Source organism: Ochlerotatus camptorhynchus, unplaced genomic scaffold (genome assembly GCF_037179485.1).
Source record: "Ochlerotatus camptorhynchus isolate MF236.1 unplaced genomic scaffold, CSIRO-AGI_Acam_v1.1 ptg000089l, whole genome shotgun sequence".
NCBI lineage: Eukaryota > Metazoa > Arthropoda > Insecta > Diptera > Culicidae > Ochlerotatus > Ochlerotatus camptorhynchus.
Window position 1 is genome coordinate 819116 of NW_027040579.1, and position 13792 is coordinate 832907.

The 13792-nt window shown below is 40.4% G+C and overlaps 1 protein-coding gene across 1 annotated transcript in view; it reads left to right on the forward strand.

Moving 5' to 3' along the window:
• The first annotated feature begins 7731 nt into the window (after nucleotides 1-7731).
• Psa (puromycin-sensitive aminopeptidase) overlaps nucleotides 7732-13792 on the forward strand; it is a 48115-nt gene continuing 42054 nt past the window's right edge. The window contains exon 1 of the mRNA XM_065218541.1: nucleotides 7732-7852. Coding sequence (XP_065074613.1) covers nucleotides 7774-7852 — 79 coding nt within the window. The 5' untranslated portion in view covers nucleotides 7732-7773. The remainder of the gene's footprint in view (nucleotides 7853-13792) is intronic.

The following is a 13792-nucleotide window of genomic DNA, read 5'->3' on the forward strand; positions in this document are numbered from 1 at the left end:
GGTGAAAAACGCTGCCCGATGTGCAAGGCGATGGATCACGTTGTAGCGAATTGTTCATCATTCAAGAAGCTATCGTTGGATGAACGTTGGAAAGTGGTGAAAGTGAACAAGCTGTGTCGTAGATGTCTCATTTCGCATACTCGCTGGCCATGTGAAGGTGAGGTTTGCGGCGTCAACGGTTGCGAAAAGCGCCATCATCAGCTACTACATTACGAGCCCGCTGCAGGACAATCCACGGTTACCACCAACGCTACTGTCACCATCCATCGTCAGCCCGTTTCGTCGACGTTGTTCAAGATACTTCCGGTGACGTTATACGGGGAGAATGGATCCATTGATACCTACGCGTTTCTGGACGATGGATCATCGGTTACCCTAGTAGAAAAATCGATAGCGGAAGAACTCGGAGCTGATGGAAAAATGCAATCCTTGTGCATTCAGTGGACAAGCGGGATCAACAAAAAGATTCCCACTAAACAACTGGGAAAGCTGGGAATATCAGAACCCGGCGGTAAGAAGCGATTTGATGTATCGGAGGTCTACACCGTCGAGAACTTAGGGCTACCGGAGCAATCGTTGGACTTTGAAAGCATGGCGAAGCAGTACAAGCATTTCCGAAACCTATCAGTCAAGAGTTTCCAAAGGGCCGTTCCTGGTGTGCTGATTGGGTTAAACAACACTCATCTAATGAATACGTTGAAACTGCGGGAAGGAGAAGAACAAGAGCCAGTCGCTGCGAAAACTCGTATCGGATGGGTAGTCTGCGGCGGTCTACGAGGGGGAGCTCATCAATTTCAACACCGGCAGATGCACATATGCGTGGAGCCAGCGGAACTCGATCTGCATGACTACGTACGGGAATTCTTCTCTGTGGAAAGTCTAGGGGTCTCTGTGGCGCCGAATTTGGAAGGAAGTGAAGATCAGCGAGCTCGTCGAATCCTCGAAAAAACGACCGTGAGAACATCGAATGGGAAGTACGAGACTGGACTACTGTGGAAACAAGACATCATCGAATTCCCGAATAGCAGACCGATGGCCGAGCGCCGTCTGAAATGTCTCGAAAAGCGTCTTGAGAAGGATCCACAACTCTACGAAAGCGTACGGCACCAAATAGCGGATTATCAGGCGAAAGGCTACATCCACGCGGTAACGGAAGAAGAAATGTCAGAGTTCGACCCACACCGCACTTGGTACCTTCCTCTCGGAGTGGTTTTGAACCCTAACAAACCGGGAAAGGTAAGAGTGATATGGGACGCAGCGGCAAAGGTAAACGGAGTTTCGCTGAACACGATGTTGCTGAAAGGTCCTGATTTGTTGACACCACAGCTGTATGTTACGTTCAAGTTCCGTGAACGGGAGGTGGCATTCTCTGGTGACATCCAAGAAATGTTCCTGCAGCTCGGGATTCGGAGAGAGGATCGGAGTGCGCTGCTCTTCGTGTTTCGCAACTCACCGTCCCAGTCTATGATTACTATGGTATCGGACGTTGCGATCTTCGGAGCGACTTGTTCTCCAGCCCAATCGCAGTATGTCAAGAACCTAAATGCAGCGGAGAACGAGAGGGAACATCCAAGAGCGGCGGCAGCAATCAAGAACAGACACTACGTTGACGATTACTTGGACAGCGTAAACACGGAGGAAGAAGCAATCGAGCTAGCTCTGGATGTGGCGGAAGTCCACCGGAAGGCAGGTTTCCACATTCGTAACTGGGTGTCAAATAGTCCCAAGGTGCTAGAGGCTATAGGAGAGGTTAACCCAGCTACAGTCAAGAATCTCGCGATGAATAATCAGAGTGGATTTGAGCGGCTACTCGGGATATCTTGGCTGCCGGGCGAAGATGTGTTCTGCTTTTCACTTAGCCTACAAGGAGATCTTCAAGGACTGGTGGAAGGCACGATCGCACCAACCAAGCGAATGATGCTAAGCTTCGTTATGAAAATCTACGATCCGTTGGGACTGGTAGGATCGCTGATTGTCCAGGGGAAGATCCTCATCCAAGAAGTCTGGAGAGCCAAAGTGGATTGGGACCAGCAGATACCGGAGGATATTTTCAAGTCATGGAAACTCTGGTTACAGGCGCTGAAAGAATTGGACAACGTGAGAATTCCTCGTTGCTACTTTCCGGGGTACGATGCCAACTGTTATGATTCTCTAGAGCTGCACATATTCGTTGATGGCAGTGCACAAGCATACTCCGCCGTCGCTTACTTCCAAGTTCAGGACCAGGGATGGATACGGTGTGCTCTAGTTGCTTCAAAAACTAAAGTTGCTCCTCTGCAATTACTATCAATCCCACGCATAGAATTACAGGCAGCAGTTCTCGGGGTGCGTCTTCGAAAAACTATTGAAGAAGGTCATTCCATCCAAGTGAAGCGCACATACTTTTGGAGTGACTCCAGTACGGTTATCTCGTGGATCAGATCAGACACTCGTCGGTATCGGCCGTATGTTGCCTTCCGAGTCAACGAAATTCTCAATCATTCGAGGGTCGAGGAATGGCGATGGCTGGGAACAAGGATCAATGTCGCCGATGAAGCTACGAAGTGGGGAAAAGGGCCGAACTGTAAGCCAGACAGTCGGTGGATGTGTGGACCTGCGTTTCTCTACGATAAGAAGAGTGAGTGGCCGAGCAGCGAATACGAAGTACCGGAAGTAACAACTGAAGAATTACGATCAGCATACATCTGCAGTCACTTCCTAACAGTTCCGATCATTGAGGTGGAACGATTTTCCAAATACGAGCGGCTGTTGCGGAGCGTAGCATACGTTTACCGCTTCCAAGAGAACAGTTCGCGACGAGCCAGAAGTACACAGCACGGAGCGGCGGAAGAGTTAAGCAGTGAAGAATTGCAGAAAGCAGAGCGGAGCCTGTGGAGACTTGCGCAATCGGAATGCTTTCCAGACGAAGTAGCTACTCTGAAAGGGAACGTACAATTGAAGCAAGAACAGCAGAAGGCGTTGGATAGAAGCAGTTGTATAGCAAAGCTATCTCCTCGACTCGACGAGCACGGAGTTCTACGCGTAGATAGCCGCATCGCGGCTGCCGATTTTGTAGCGTACGATACCAGATACCCTATCATTCTGCCGCGAGGACATCGGATTACAAACCTATTGCTAGATTGGTTTCACCGCAAATTTCGCCACGCTAACAATGAGACGATTGTAAATGAGGTACGTCAGCGTTTCAACATTGCAAAGCTGAGAACACAAGTACGGTCTGCAGCACTCCGATGTCAGTGGTGTCGCGTGTATAAAGCGAAACTAGCAACACCAAAGATGGGTCAACTACCTCGGGTTCGGATTACACCATTTCTACGGCCGTTCACATTTGTAGGGATAGATTATTTTGGACCCTACTTCGTGAAGGTAGGGCGAAGCTCCGTCAAGCGCTGGGTGGCGATTTTCACGTGTCTAACCGTTCGAGCAATACACCTGGAGCTGGTCTTCAGCCTAACAACTGATGCGTGTAAGAAGGCGATTCGACGATTCATCGCGCGAAGAGGAGCACCACAAGAGGTGTATACGGACAATGGAACGAACTTCTGCGGCGCTAGCAGGGAGCTGGCAACAGAGCTGCGGGAAATCAACGTAACGATGAGTAGCTGCTTTACGGATGCCAACACTAAGTGGTATTTCAATCCACCCTCTGCGCCCCACATGGGTGGGTGCTGGGAGCGCATGGTGCGGTCCGTGAAGACTGCACTGGGATCATTGCCAACGTCACGGAAGCTGGACGACGAGTCTTTCATAACCCTCTTAGCCGAAGTAGAGCATATGGTGAACTCACGGCCATTAACGTTCGTGCCACTAGACAACGAAGAGCAGGAGTCGTTGACTCCGAACCACTTTCTTATGCTGAGTTCGAGTGGAGTTCGACAGCTGGTCAAAGCTCCCGTGGACCAAAGGAAAGCTGTATTGGGAAGCTGGGCGCTGCTGCAGCACATGCTTGACGAGTTTTGGCGTCGTTGGATCTTCGAATACTTACCAATCATCTCTCGGCGAACTAAATGGTTCCAAGACGTCACACCGATCAACGAGAAAGCACTAGTAATGATAGCAGACGAAGGGGTCCGAAACCGGTGGCTACGGGGTCGCGTGATTCGCACCTATCCAGGCAAAGATGGAGTAGTGCGCAGCGCAGCTGTGGAGACATCTAGTGGAGTTTTGAGAAGACCAGTTTGTAAACTCGCTGTTCTCGAAGTTCGTGGAGATGCTGAAGTAGAAGCAGAGACTAGCATAGATGGTGACGTCGAAGCAGTGTTCGAGCGACACGAGGGGGAGAATGTTCCGACGAGTGGATCCATCTAACGACCCCTCGTACAATTTGGATGTTGTGGAAGATGAATCGGGAGACCATGGATCGTTTTGGTGAAATGTCAGAGAGATAAGAAATAATGATTTGTCATTGTATAGTGTTTTGAAGCAGAAGTAAAAAGTGAATTAAAATTTATATTTTCTCTTAATTAGTTAGTAACAATTAGATTTAATTACAGGTATTTGCTTAACATAATGATGAATTTGAATTTTGCTATTGAAGTTGTGAATTAATACTAAGTACGAGACAGATTGTAAGTAGATATGATGAAACCAAAATAACCTAAAACTAACTAAATAATAAACATTGCAGCTTTGAGCTATCGCACTACAAAAAAAGGACGATTTGCTTCAAAGAGCTCGGAAAAGAAAGTTATCGCAACACCATGCATTAGCTATTCATCATGGCTCATTTTCTCGGAAATCATTGACCCGATTTGGAAAAATTTTAACGTCAAACTATTGGTATTGTGGTCCCATTGAAAGCTATCGAATATTTTTGGAATCGGTCAACTGGTTCCGGAGATATGGCCGGCACAAGTTCCAGGGTATGTGGAACATGGACCTAATTTTAACATGGAAGGAATAAAACCTATCATGCGACACTTCACATTACTTCCAAATTCGATAACAAGATCAATAACAAAATTGAGTGCCTTGGACCACAATGGCCACTTCCGGGCAAGTTCTTAAAATGACAGAATATCAGAACTTAATTCCGGTTTTATAGTTTTTTTTTTACCTAAGAGTTTTTTTTTCGGAAATAAGTTTCAGTTAAGAATTTTTAGTTTGTTAACATTTTATTTCAAGTTAATTCACACACAGAAGGTGTATGAGAAGTGCTTAATGTAAATTCATATTAACAGATTCTTTCGGCACTTTCGTGGTAGTTCGGAAATCGGTGGTTACCCTTTCAGCCAACCTGACGATGGAATTCCTCCTTTAAATTTACGCCCAACTAGTGACGCAAGGTCTTTAGCAGCTTCCAAGATCTTTTTGGTCGTCTTGAGACTGCCAGAAGCAGCGCACATACAAACCCAATCCCCTAGCTGGTTCTCAAAATCAACACTCAACACTATTTCCCTTCCATATTTCTTGCCGTGGCTTCCCTTAATTTTTGCGTGAAGTGTCGTTTTTGGAATATTGTACCTTTTCTGTGCCTGATACGCAATAAGTGATTTATTATTGATTAGCCTCTTGATGATTTTCGATCATATAACTCTTTTCTTTAGCATTTTTTTTTCAATCGAAGAAACTGATCACTCGGCCAAAACGAAATCGAATTTCAAATCAGCTGCGCATGAAGGATGTAGACAAACTGAAGCGCACCTAGCGGCCGTCTTAGGAAACACATAGGTCCAACCATCATCATGCGTAGGTTCAACCATAATCATATTTATCTATTCGAATTTCGTCAATTATTCAAACATTTTAGTGAAACCAATGGATAAATTGCGTACTAACGTGTTGTTTACACCTTAAAGCAGTATTTTACTGCAAGAAAATAAAAATAAATGTAAAAAATATTCACTTTTTGTATGTTTGAAAGTAAGGCATGATGACGAGCTAATGCGTGGAAAGTGAAATGTTTTGAAAACACATTGAAACTCAATTGATTTGAAGTTTTTTTTTCAATAAAACACCCATGCAAATGGAAGAAAATGAGTTTTTTTATGATAGTAAAGTGATCTTTAAAAATAAAAAATTAGCGAAGATTGACTAAACTAGCGATTGAAAAAATAGGTCCAACCATCATCAGTTTTTGGATAGGTCCAACCAGAATCAATTAATCATATTGTCGAGCAGTTTTGGGACGACCTTCTACCAGCGATTTTACGGAAATGAAACAATCCATTCCAGGATTTTCAAGCATTTTACAAATAAGACCCTATTTTCAAAGACTCATTTCAGCTAAAACAATGTTTTTCTAAATTATGAAATAATTAGATGCCATGATCAAATTTTGAATTGGTAGGATACAAGAAGAGGTTGCAAAGAATGTGTTTGACATATTAAACCTGTTTATTTCACTTCATGAGAGTCACAATCAGCGATTTTTCACAAGCTCACTCACTCACTCACTCACTCACTCAGCGATCAGCAAATCGCTGATTGTGACTCATAGAAAGCAAAATTTACAGGTTTTATGTTTCCAACGCATACTTTGTAGCCTCTTCTTGTAAGTTACAAGTAAAACATGCCATCATACCATCTTTTGGTTTTATTATTCCGAAAAACATTATTTTAGCTGAAATGAGTCTTTGCAACCTTGCCCTAAACGTCTTCGATCATTTATTAATCGGCTCGAATCTCCACAGCTCCAATGATTCTCGGATGATCTGCAACATGTTTTCTTAGAGTCGTGTTGATTAACTCTAATGTCGACATCAAAGCAGCCGAACATTCTTGATCGGGATTCAGTCCGAGAATAATACCAGTTGGAGCATGCCACCATAAATGAAATGAAATTTTCATTAGTTCTTGCAATAATTTGTCACCACATTCGATTTTACTGCCCACTGCCTCCCAAATTTGCATGCAACGTTGCATAGCATATTGAACGGAAAGTTTTCCACGGTTACGAAAGAAATCTCTTGTGGTCGCTCTCTCCTCTCCATATTTCACTCTGTTGCGTCGTATGTGCAGCGATGCCATGTATTCTGATTTTTGAACACGAAAAAAATTGGGACCCCCTTGTTAATTTTGATACCGTAAGATACTATACCGGGTAACCCGCATAAATGCGAACCATTACTTGACCTTACCAAAAATGGTTAAAAATTGTCTATAATCCCTGCTAAACTTTTACTGAAATGGTTATGGAACTTTACATGAACGTTTGTGTGATAAAGTTTTAACCTTATGTATTATATCAGGCATAACATTTGATAACGGCACAAAAGCATTTGTAAACAAACTTTCTAAGGCCCTTTACACGCGAATCAAAGTACGCCCACGCAAACCAACAACATTATCGGATAGGGGCAACTATCATCGTTCCGAAAGTGGTATTGGTTTGCATGGGCGTACTTTGGTTCCCTTTTAAAGGGCTTTAGAAAGTTTGTTTACAAATGCTTTTGTGCCGTTATCAAATGTTATGCCTGATATGTTTTTCGGCTGTCCTTCACCCAATTACGTTTTTGTATATGATAAGCGTCAATCATAAACTAGTTATCTACCGAAAATGAGCTCAATTGGACGGCCGAGAAATAGTGGTATGGAGGGGTTACTGTATGCAATGATTATTGTGTGAACTTGTGGAAAATATGGCAACACTGGAAGAGAGCTAGCAAGAGAGAAGAGAGCAAAAGAAACCTCCCGCAGAGCGAAACGTCACCTTGCTAGCAGTCCAATCCAAAACGTAAACAATAATAACGGTGTGTTGATCTCATGTGGTGTTTGATTTCAAAATTCAATCTTATCAATTTGTACGTTAGGTGAACACTATTTATTTGAGTAATGTTTGTGACCAGTAAAAATGTAATTCTACGAACAAGAATCTGGAGTTGTGTCCGCAGTTCATCGTTGGTTGCATCGGGTAAGTTGACTCAACATTCGGTATCTACGGGAAGGGAGAGCTCTTCTTCTTAATTTCTCTCGGTCTCTGTTTCGCATTCAAGTGCCTATTCGATTGTCCTTCTTTGGCGGCAATTGAATGCCCGTGAGGTAACTTCCACACGTGGAAGATATCGCAGCCATCACGGGCCGGAATCAACGGCTTTACTTCCTTTCCGAAAGAAGACGTGATGACCAGAGATTTTTTCGCCTCATACCTCGGCTGCGATTGAACCCAACACACTGGGGTGAGAAAGCAGATCGCTTACTTTTCAATACATCACCGGGGCCATCAATTGTATTCAGCCTGAAGCAAATGTATCTTAAGATGCACAACTTAATTATTGCGCAAGAATGATTTGCATCCCAAATTGAAATGCATGTGGTGCATGTGGTATGTATAGGTTTAACCCTTTATCGCAAATCATTGAAAATGACGTTGCATATATTTCAATCGTACATCATTTACTGATCTGAGCTGGCGCACGAGGTGGAAAACGTAGCCATCACTATCAGTACTGGTACGAAAATTGACTTACAAAACATACAGCCCTCATAGGACGATAATATACGAATAGGATATACTTATGTACTAGTCATGACTATACATACGGTCATATTTTGGTATAACTCGTGTCGTAATACAACAGCAATCAAACTTCACGTTTTCTGTATTGTAGGTTTGCTAATGGAAGTTCAAATCTGTTTTTACTTTTTTCCAATAAAATAAGATAAATCGAAACAAATTTTTTTTTCTTCAATTGATAATTGATTCAATTCGTTTCGTGAAATACATGCTTTCCTGTTGTAGGCAACACGACTCCAGCGGGAATTACTTTCCATAGTTTCTGGATATTTTTTCATGCATTACCAGTCATCTCTGATCCCTAAAGAATATTATAGTGATAGAGAACAGAGGAGACAAAAATCTCATATTGCCAAAAACAGGAAGGCACTGCATTTAAAGAGAAGGAAATGCTCTCAATAGCCTCCGATCGATACAACTGATCACAGTTGTAGTCGAAATTGTTTTTATTTTCTAACGATAATAGTCATAACTTATAATAACAATGGTAATTTTAATAGAAATTGGACAAACAAAATGACACAACTTCTATCTACATATATGAATAACTTAGAACTAAAATAATCGTTAAATCTATAACTTAATCATTCACTGCTTTTAATGAAACTGCATGAAAACATTTGCAAAAAAATAGATACCTACATATTAAATTGAAATTCGTAACAGTTTCGAACGAAATTCAAGAACTTCTAATGATAAACATACAAAATTTCTAACAAAATTGATAACATTTGTACATGCATTTGGCCTAACTTAGATCAAAATCGGTCACAACTTTCAAACTACATTTTTCATCAAATTTGATCAATTAAATGGTCACAATTGGCAAGCGAAGAGTTCAAGAGAAAAATTTCACAGCTTCTAAACGCCTTAATCTCAACTTTTCACCATTTTAATTGGAAATGAACACAGCTTTTATAAGCAGCTGTCACAATTTCCAAATTGTTGTGCCTCAATTGTTAATGAGATTAGTTTAAAAAGAAATCCAAATTTATTCATGCTTTCTTTCGAAAGGCCTCGAAGGCAGCATGAAAAAAAAAAAAAAAAGCGGATTTATTTATCTAGAGCAGTTTTTTTTTGCGGAGATGAACCAGTTCCGGGCTGAAACTCTCCCAAATAAAGAAATCCAATCCAAATTCAGAGCAATTTTAGTAAACAAAATTGTTTTCATTTTGACGTAGGACTACGTCTGTGATTTCTATACGGGGGTGCACATTGTGAAAACCGAAAATGGAACATGTAACAAAATTATGAAAGATTTTGAACGTTAATATCTCAGCTGCCCCTGGACCAATTTCAATAATTTTATCACCAATCGTCATTTTTCAAAATCTTACTATTGAAAATTGCACGAATGTACAACTGTTGCTATGTTAATTAAAATTATCACCGATTGCCTGCGAAAAGCGACTTCCCTAACACAGATTTCAAAGTTGAATTCTATCCGGTCTCACCAAACGGTGTTTATTCAATCACCGCTTGGTGAGTGGCGGTGTTCGCCAGTACACAACGAAAGGCTCCCCGCAAGCAGCTTGCTATCAAGGCTGGCCTCAACCGCTAATTGGATTCAGTTCCAATCATCGTGTGTGGTGGTGTCCGGTTATCGGCATCATCATCAGCAGCAGCAGCAGTGCTTTCGGCGCGTGACGTTGAGCATGGTTCTCCAGTGTACAACGAAAGGCTGCCTGCAAGCAGCGAGCTGCAGCCCACATGAGCATCCATAGAAGGAGAAAGAAGCCGCACCGCTATTGATCGGAATCAGTAGCTCTTCGTGAGTCGTTGTGTGCCATCTATGCCAACGCGTCATACTAAAGAGTATAAACAGAGAAAACCATTGCGTACAATACCATAGGGCTGTCTCTTGTAGTATTTTTTCAATTTTCTCACGATTTTCTTACTTGGTCAGATGAAACTAGAACTCACACGAGCCAATACTGATCAAATTTTCTGAAAAAAAAACTATTCTTAAAGAATTTTCTAATTAAAATTAACAGCATTTTTTCAGCAAAACTGTTGTTTCCTGAAAATTATAAAAAAAAATCAACATAACTTCATAGAATGATTTTTTAACCAATTTATTCCAGATGCTCATGTAAATGTTTAATGAATAGTGTATCTTTCCAACCATTGGCACATAATTTGTTAAGCAATTCGATCGCAGCTCTTCAAATTTACCCTGTCAAAAAACGGGATTCGCCAGTAGAGGGTTTATTTTCTAGATACAAAAACCAACCAATAACCAACTTCATTATTTCCGGAGTTCTTTAATTTCCGTTTGTTCACGACACGATTATTTAAACATTTTTAAGATAGTTTTGTTAAGTACTAATGTAACATATTATTTCTTCTTAACGTATATGGTCTTCTCACACATAACACAACTTTACAAAGTGTACTTTACTAAGTACACTCAACTCACTGATTACTAAACTGAACTTGACTGCCTTGAACTAAACTGAACTGAACTATTTATATTCTTAAACTCTACACATAATTATTAACTCTACAAGATATCTAGAACAGTGTATCCATGAGATATATAAGGTCAACCAATCAGTGCGAAGCACATAGGTTGAGCCATCTGCTATATTTGCATAAATGTCTAGGATAAAGTCCCATCAGAAGAAGGTCAGTGGAAAGGGAAAATACTTGCTGTGTGGGCATGTCCCACTAACAGTTTAATACTCTGTGAAAATAATTGGGTCAAGCAGTTGCGAAGTGACATTGCGCAATGCTTGTAATCTGATATCTGTGTTTTGATGATGTTGCGTTAAGCGCCTGGATAAAAGTGTCGAATTGCAATGTTGCGCCACTTGAAGAGTGCAACGTACTTCAAGTGTTATCCATTGTTTGTCGTTGAAAGACCTCTTCTGTTAATTTGTAATTCCTATTACAACATTTCCAATATAAATTTGGCCACAATTTTTAATAAAATTAACCAAAATAGTTAATGAAATTTACCACTGCTTCTATCGAAATTATTCACAACTGATATCACATCCAAACGTCTAGTCTGGTTTATGTGTTGAGTATTGAGTCATTGAACCAAATGGCATTATGCTTAACGCAATTAGGCCAAAAAAGGCTAAATTAACCACTGTATTCGAGCACTTAAAATGACGTTTACTACCACTCGAACTTTGAAATAAAACATTTTTTTGAGATTTTTTTCTTATAGAACCTCGAGAAAAGTAGCCAACATTTGTGCGTTTCATAAAAAAATATAAATTATTTGGTCCAGTTTTGTGAAATCGCTGGTAGAAAGTCACACCAAAACTGCTTGACAAAGTGGTCAATTGTACGGGTTACATTACTCCACGATGCCAATAATCTTTAAACATTGCTACCAAAATCATAAGGTCTACACACTTAAAACCAAAATCTGCCTGAACAGTTCAGTAAACTAAAAATATGCAGAAGTTTGGTTAAAAATAAGTAGTTTACCGAAATTTGGAATTTATTTCAGCGAAAGCTTTGTAAAAACAATCGTTTACCAAAATTCATCAAAAATAGTTACGAATCTAATTGAAAAAGTCTAAAACTGCCGAAATCCGAAAAAAATAACGAACTTTACGGCATTCTCACTACTTTGCCGAAATATTGTAAGTCAAAATAAAAACGACCATATTACATTTTACCAAATCACCGAGAATACGTAAAATGACTGTCAGAACGAAAATGACTATTCTGTTATAAGAGCGTTAGAAATGTGTGTCAAATTGCTGTTGCAGACTAAGAATGGAAGAATATTAATTATTGTAACAGCGACAAGGGGTACTCAATTCTGCACATCTCAATCTGTGCTTATCTGTGGCGACAGCCGAACGTGCATTGTGGCTGCAACCCTGCAGTGATGACTTTTGAGATTGTTTGTTTACAATTTTAAGCTCTCATGGATGGTTCATTGAAAAACGGAAATGAATGTTATTTTTTTCCTAAATTTGCTCCCTAATTTCAAAAGATGGTTAGGCTATTATCGATCATGTTGATAATGCTGATGATAATGGTGTTGTTGCTATTGAAATATATTTCTAAACAAGAAATAATTACATTAGAAGCTGTGTCTAAGATTTATCTTCTATAAATAATGTTTGCAAATAAACTAGGGCATTGCTTGACAAAAATAAATATTTTTTTCTGCGACTCTATCAGTGAAATGTAAGCACAAATGTTTGCTTGTCGATGAATATCATTCGATAAGGTTAGTTCTCCAATTGAAGCAATGGTGTAAAAGTTACCCAAAACCATGATGCCTCTAGGGTTTTTGTCTTCAAGGTATACACACTTATTCTAGCTCGGTAAAATCGCCAACAGCCGATTACCTCGGCATTTATTTTTGCTGATATATCTGCAAAATATCTGTTTGTTAGCTGATATCTCTGCAAAATGATATTTGTTAGTAAGAGATGAACTAGCCTCAGGCTAAAAATCTCTAAAATAAAGATTTAAAAAAAAAAAAAAGTATTTGTTAGCTGAGTCTCGGCAATTGTTTTACTGAATCTCAGCAAAATAAATTGCAGAACTACTCGGCTGTTGGAATCTCGGCGAAAAAATTTAAGTGTGTAGTAAAGGAACAGGTGTGAGTGGACAAGATTTTTATCGACCTGTAGATTATAATTATTATAGTTTATGATATTATATCTCCTTTAAACTCCATTTGCAACGGGCTGGAGTCGATTTCGGTCTTGCCGGAAACTCACACCAACTAGCTGCAGCTTACCGCCGCAATATACTCTCTTCTCTGCTGCCATCTTTATCGCTGCTACAACGCACTCGGACCGACCGATCCTGGTCCTCACGGATTCGCACAGCGTCAAACAATCCCTGAAATCCGAGGCTTGTGTTCTTAATATGCTTGATGTGGAGATTTATTTGGCCATACTCCAGCTTTAACTGTTTCCAAAAGAACGCCTAAAAGTTGAGTTTATACATTATATTTAATAGTTTAAATGGCGCCAAACTTGGTACATCTCAATAAACTTTTAAAATTCTAGGATTAATCACTGTACCAGTAGTGACGGATATTTTTATTTGGAATAAACAAACCTTAGTAACGGGTAAATCGTTTAGAAAAACTTGAGTGATCAACAGTGTTAACGTTTTATATAATATTGTTCGTGTCATACGAATCAGCGTGTGCCTTAACGTGCCGAACAGAGTGTCATACTGTGTTTCGGCACAGTGTGCAAAGTTGATTCCCCATTGAACAGCTACTTGAAATGGATGAGCGTATGTATTTTTTATTAATGGAAACTAAATTAGTAATAATTGAACGTTTATAATTTGATGGCTTCAGTGGTTGAAACGGTTGACGTTTTTTTTACTAAACTAGCTTCG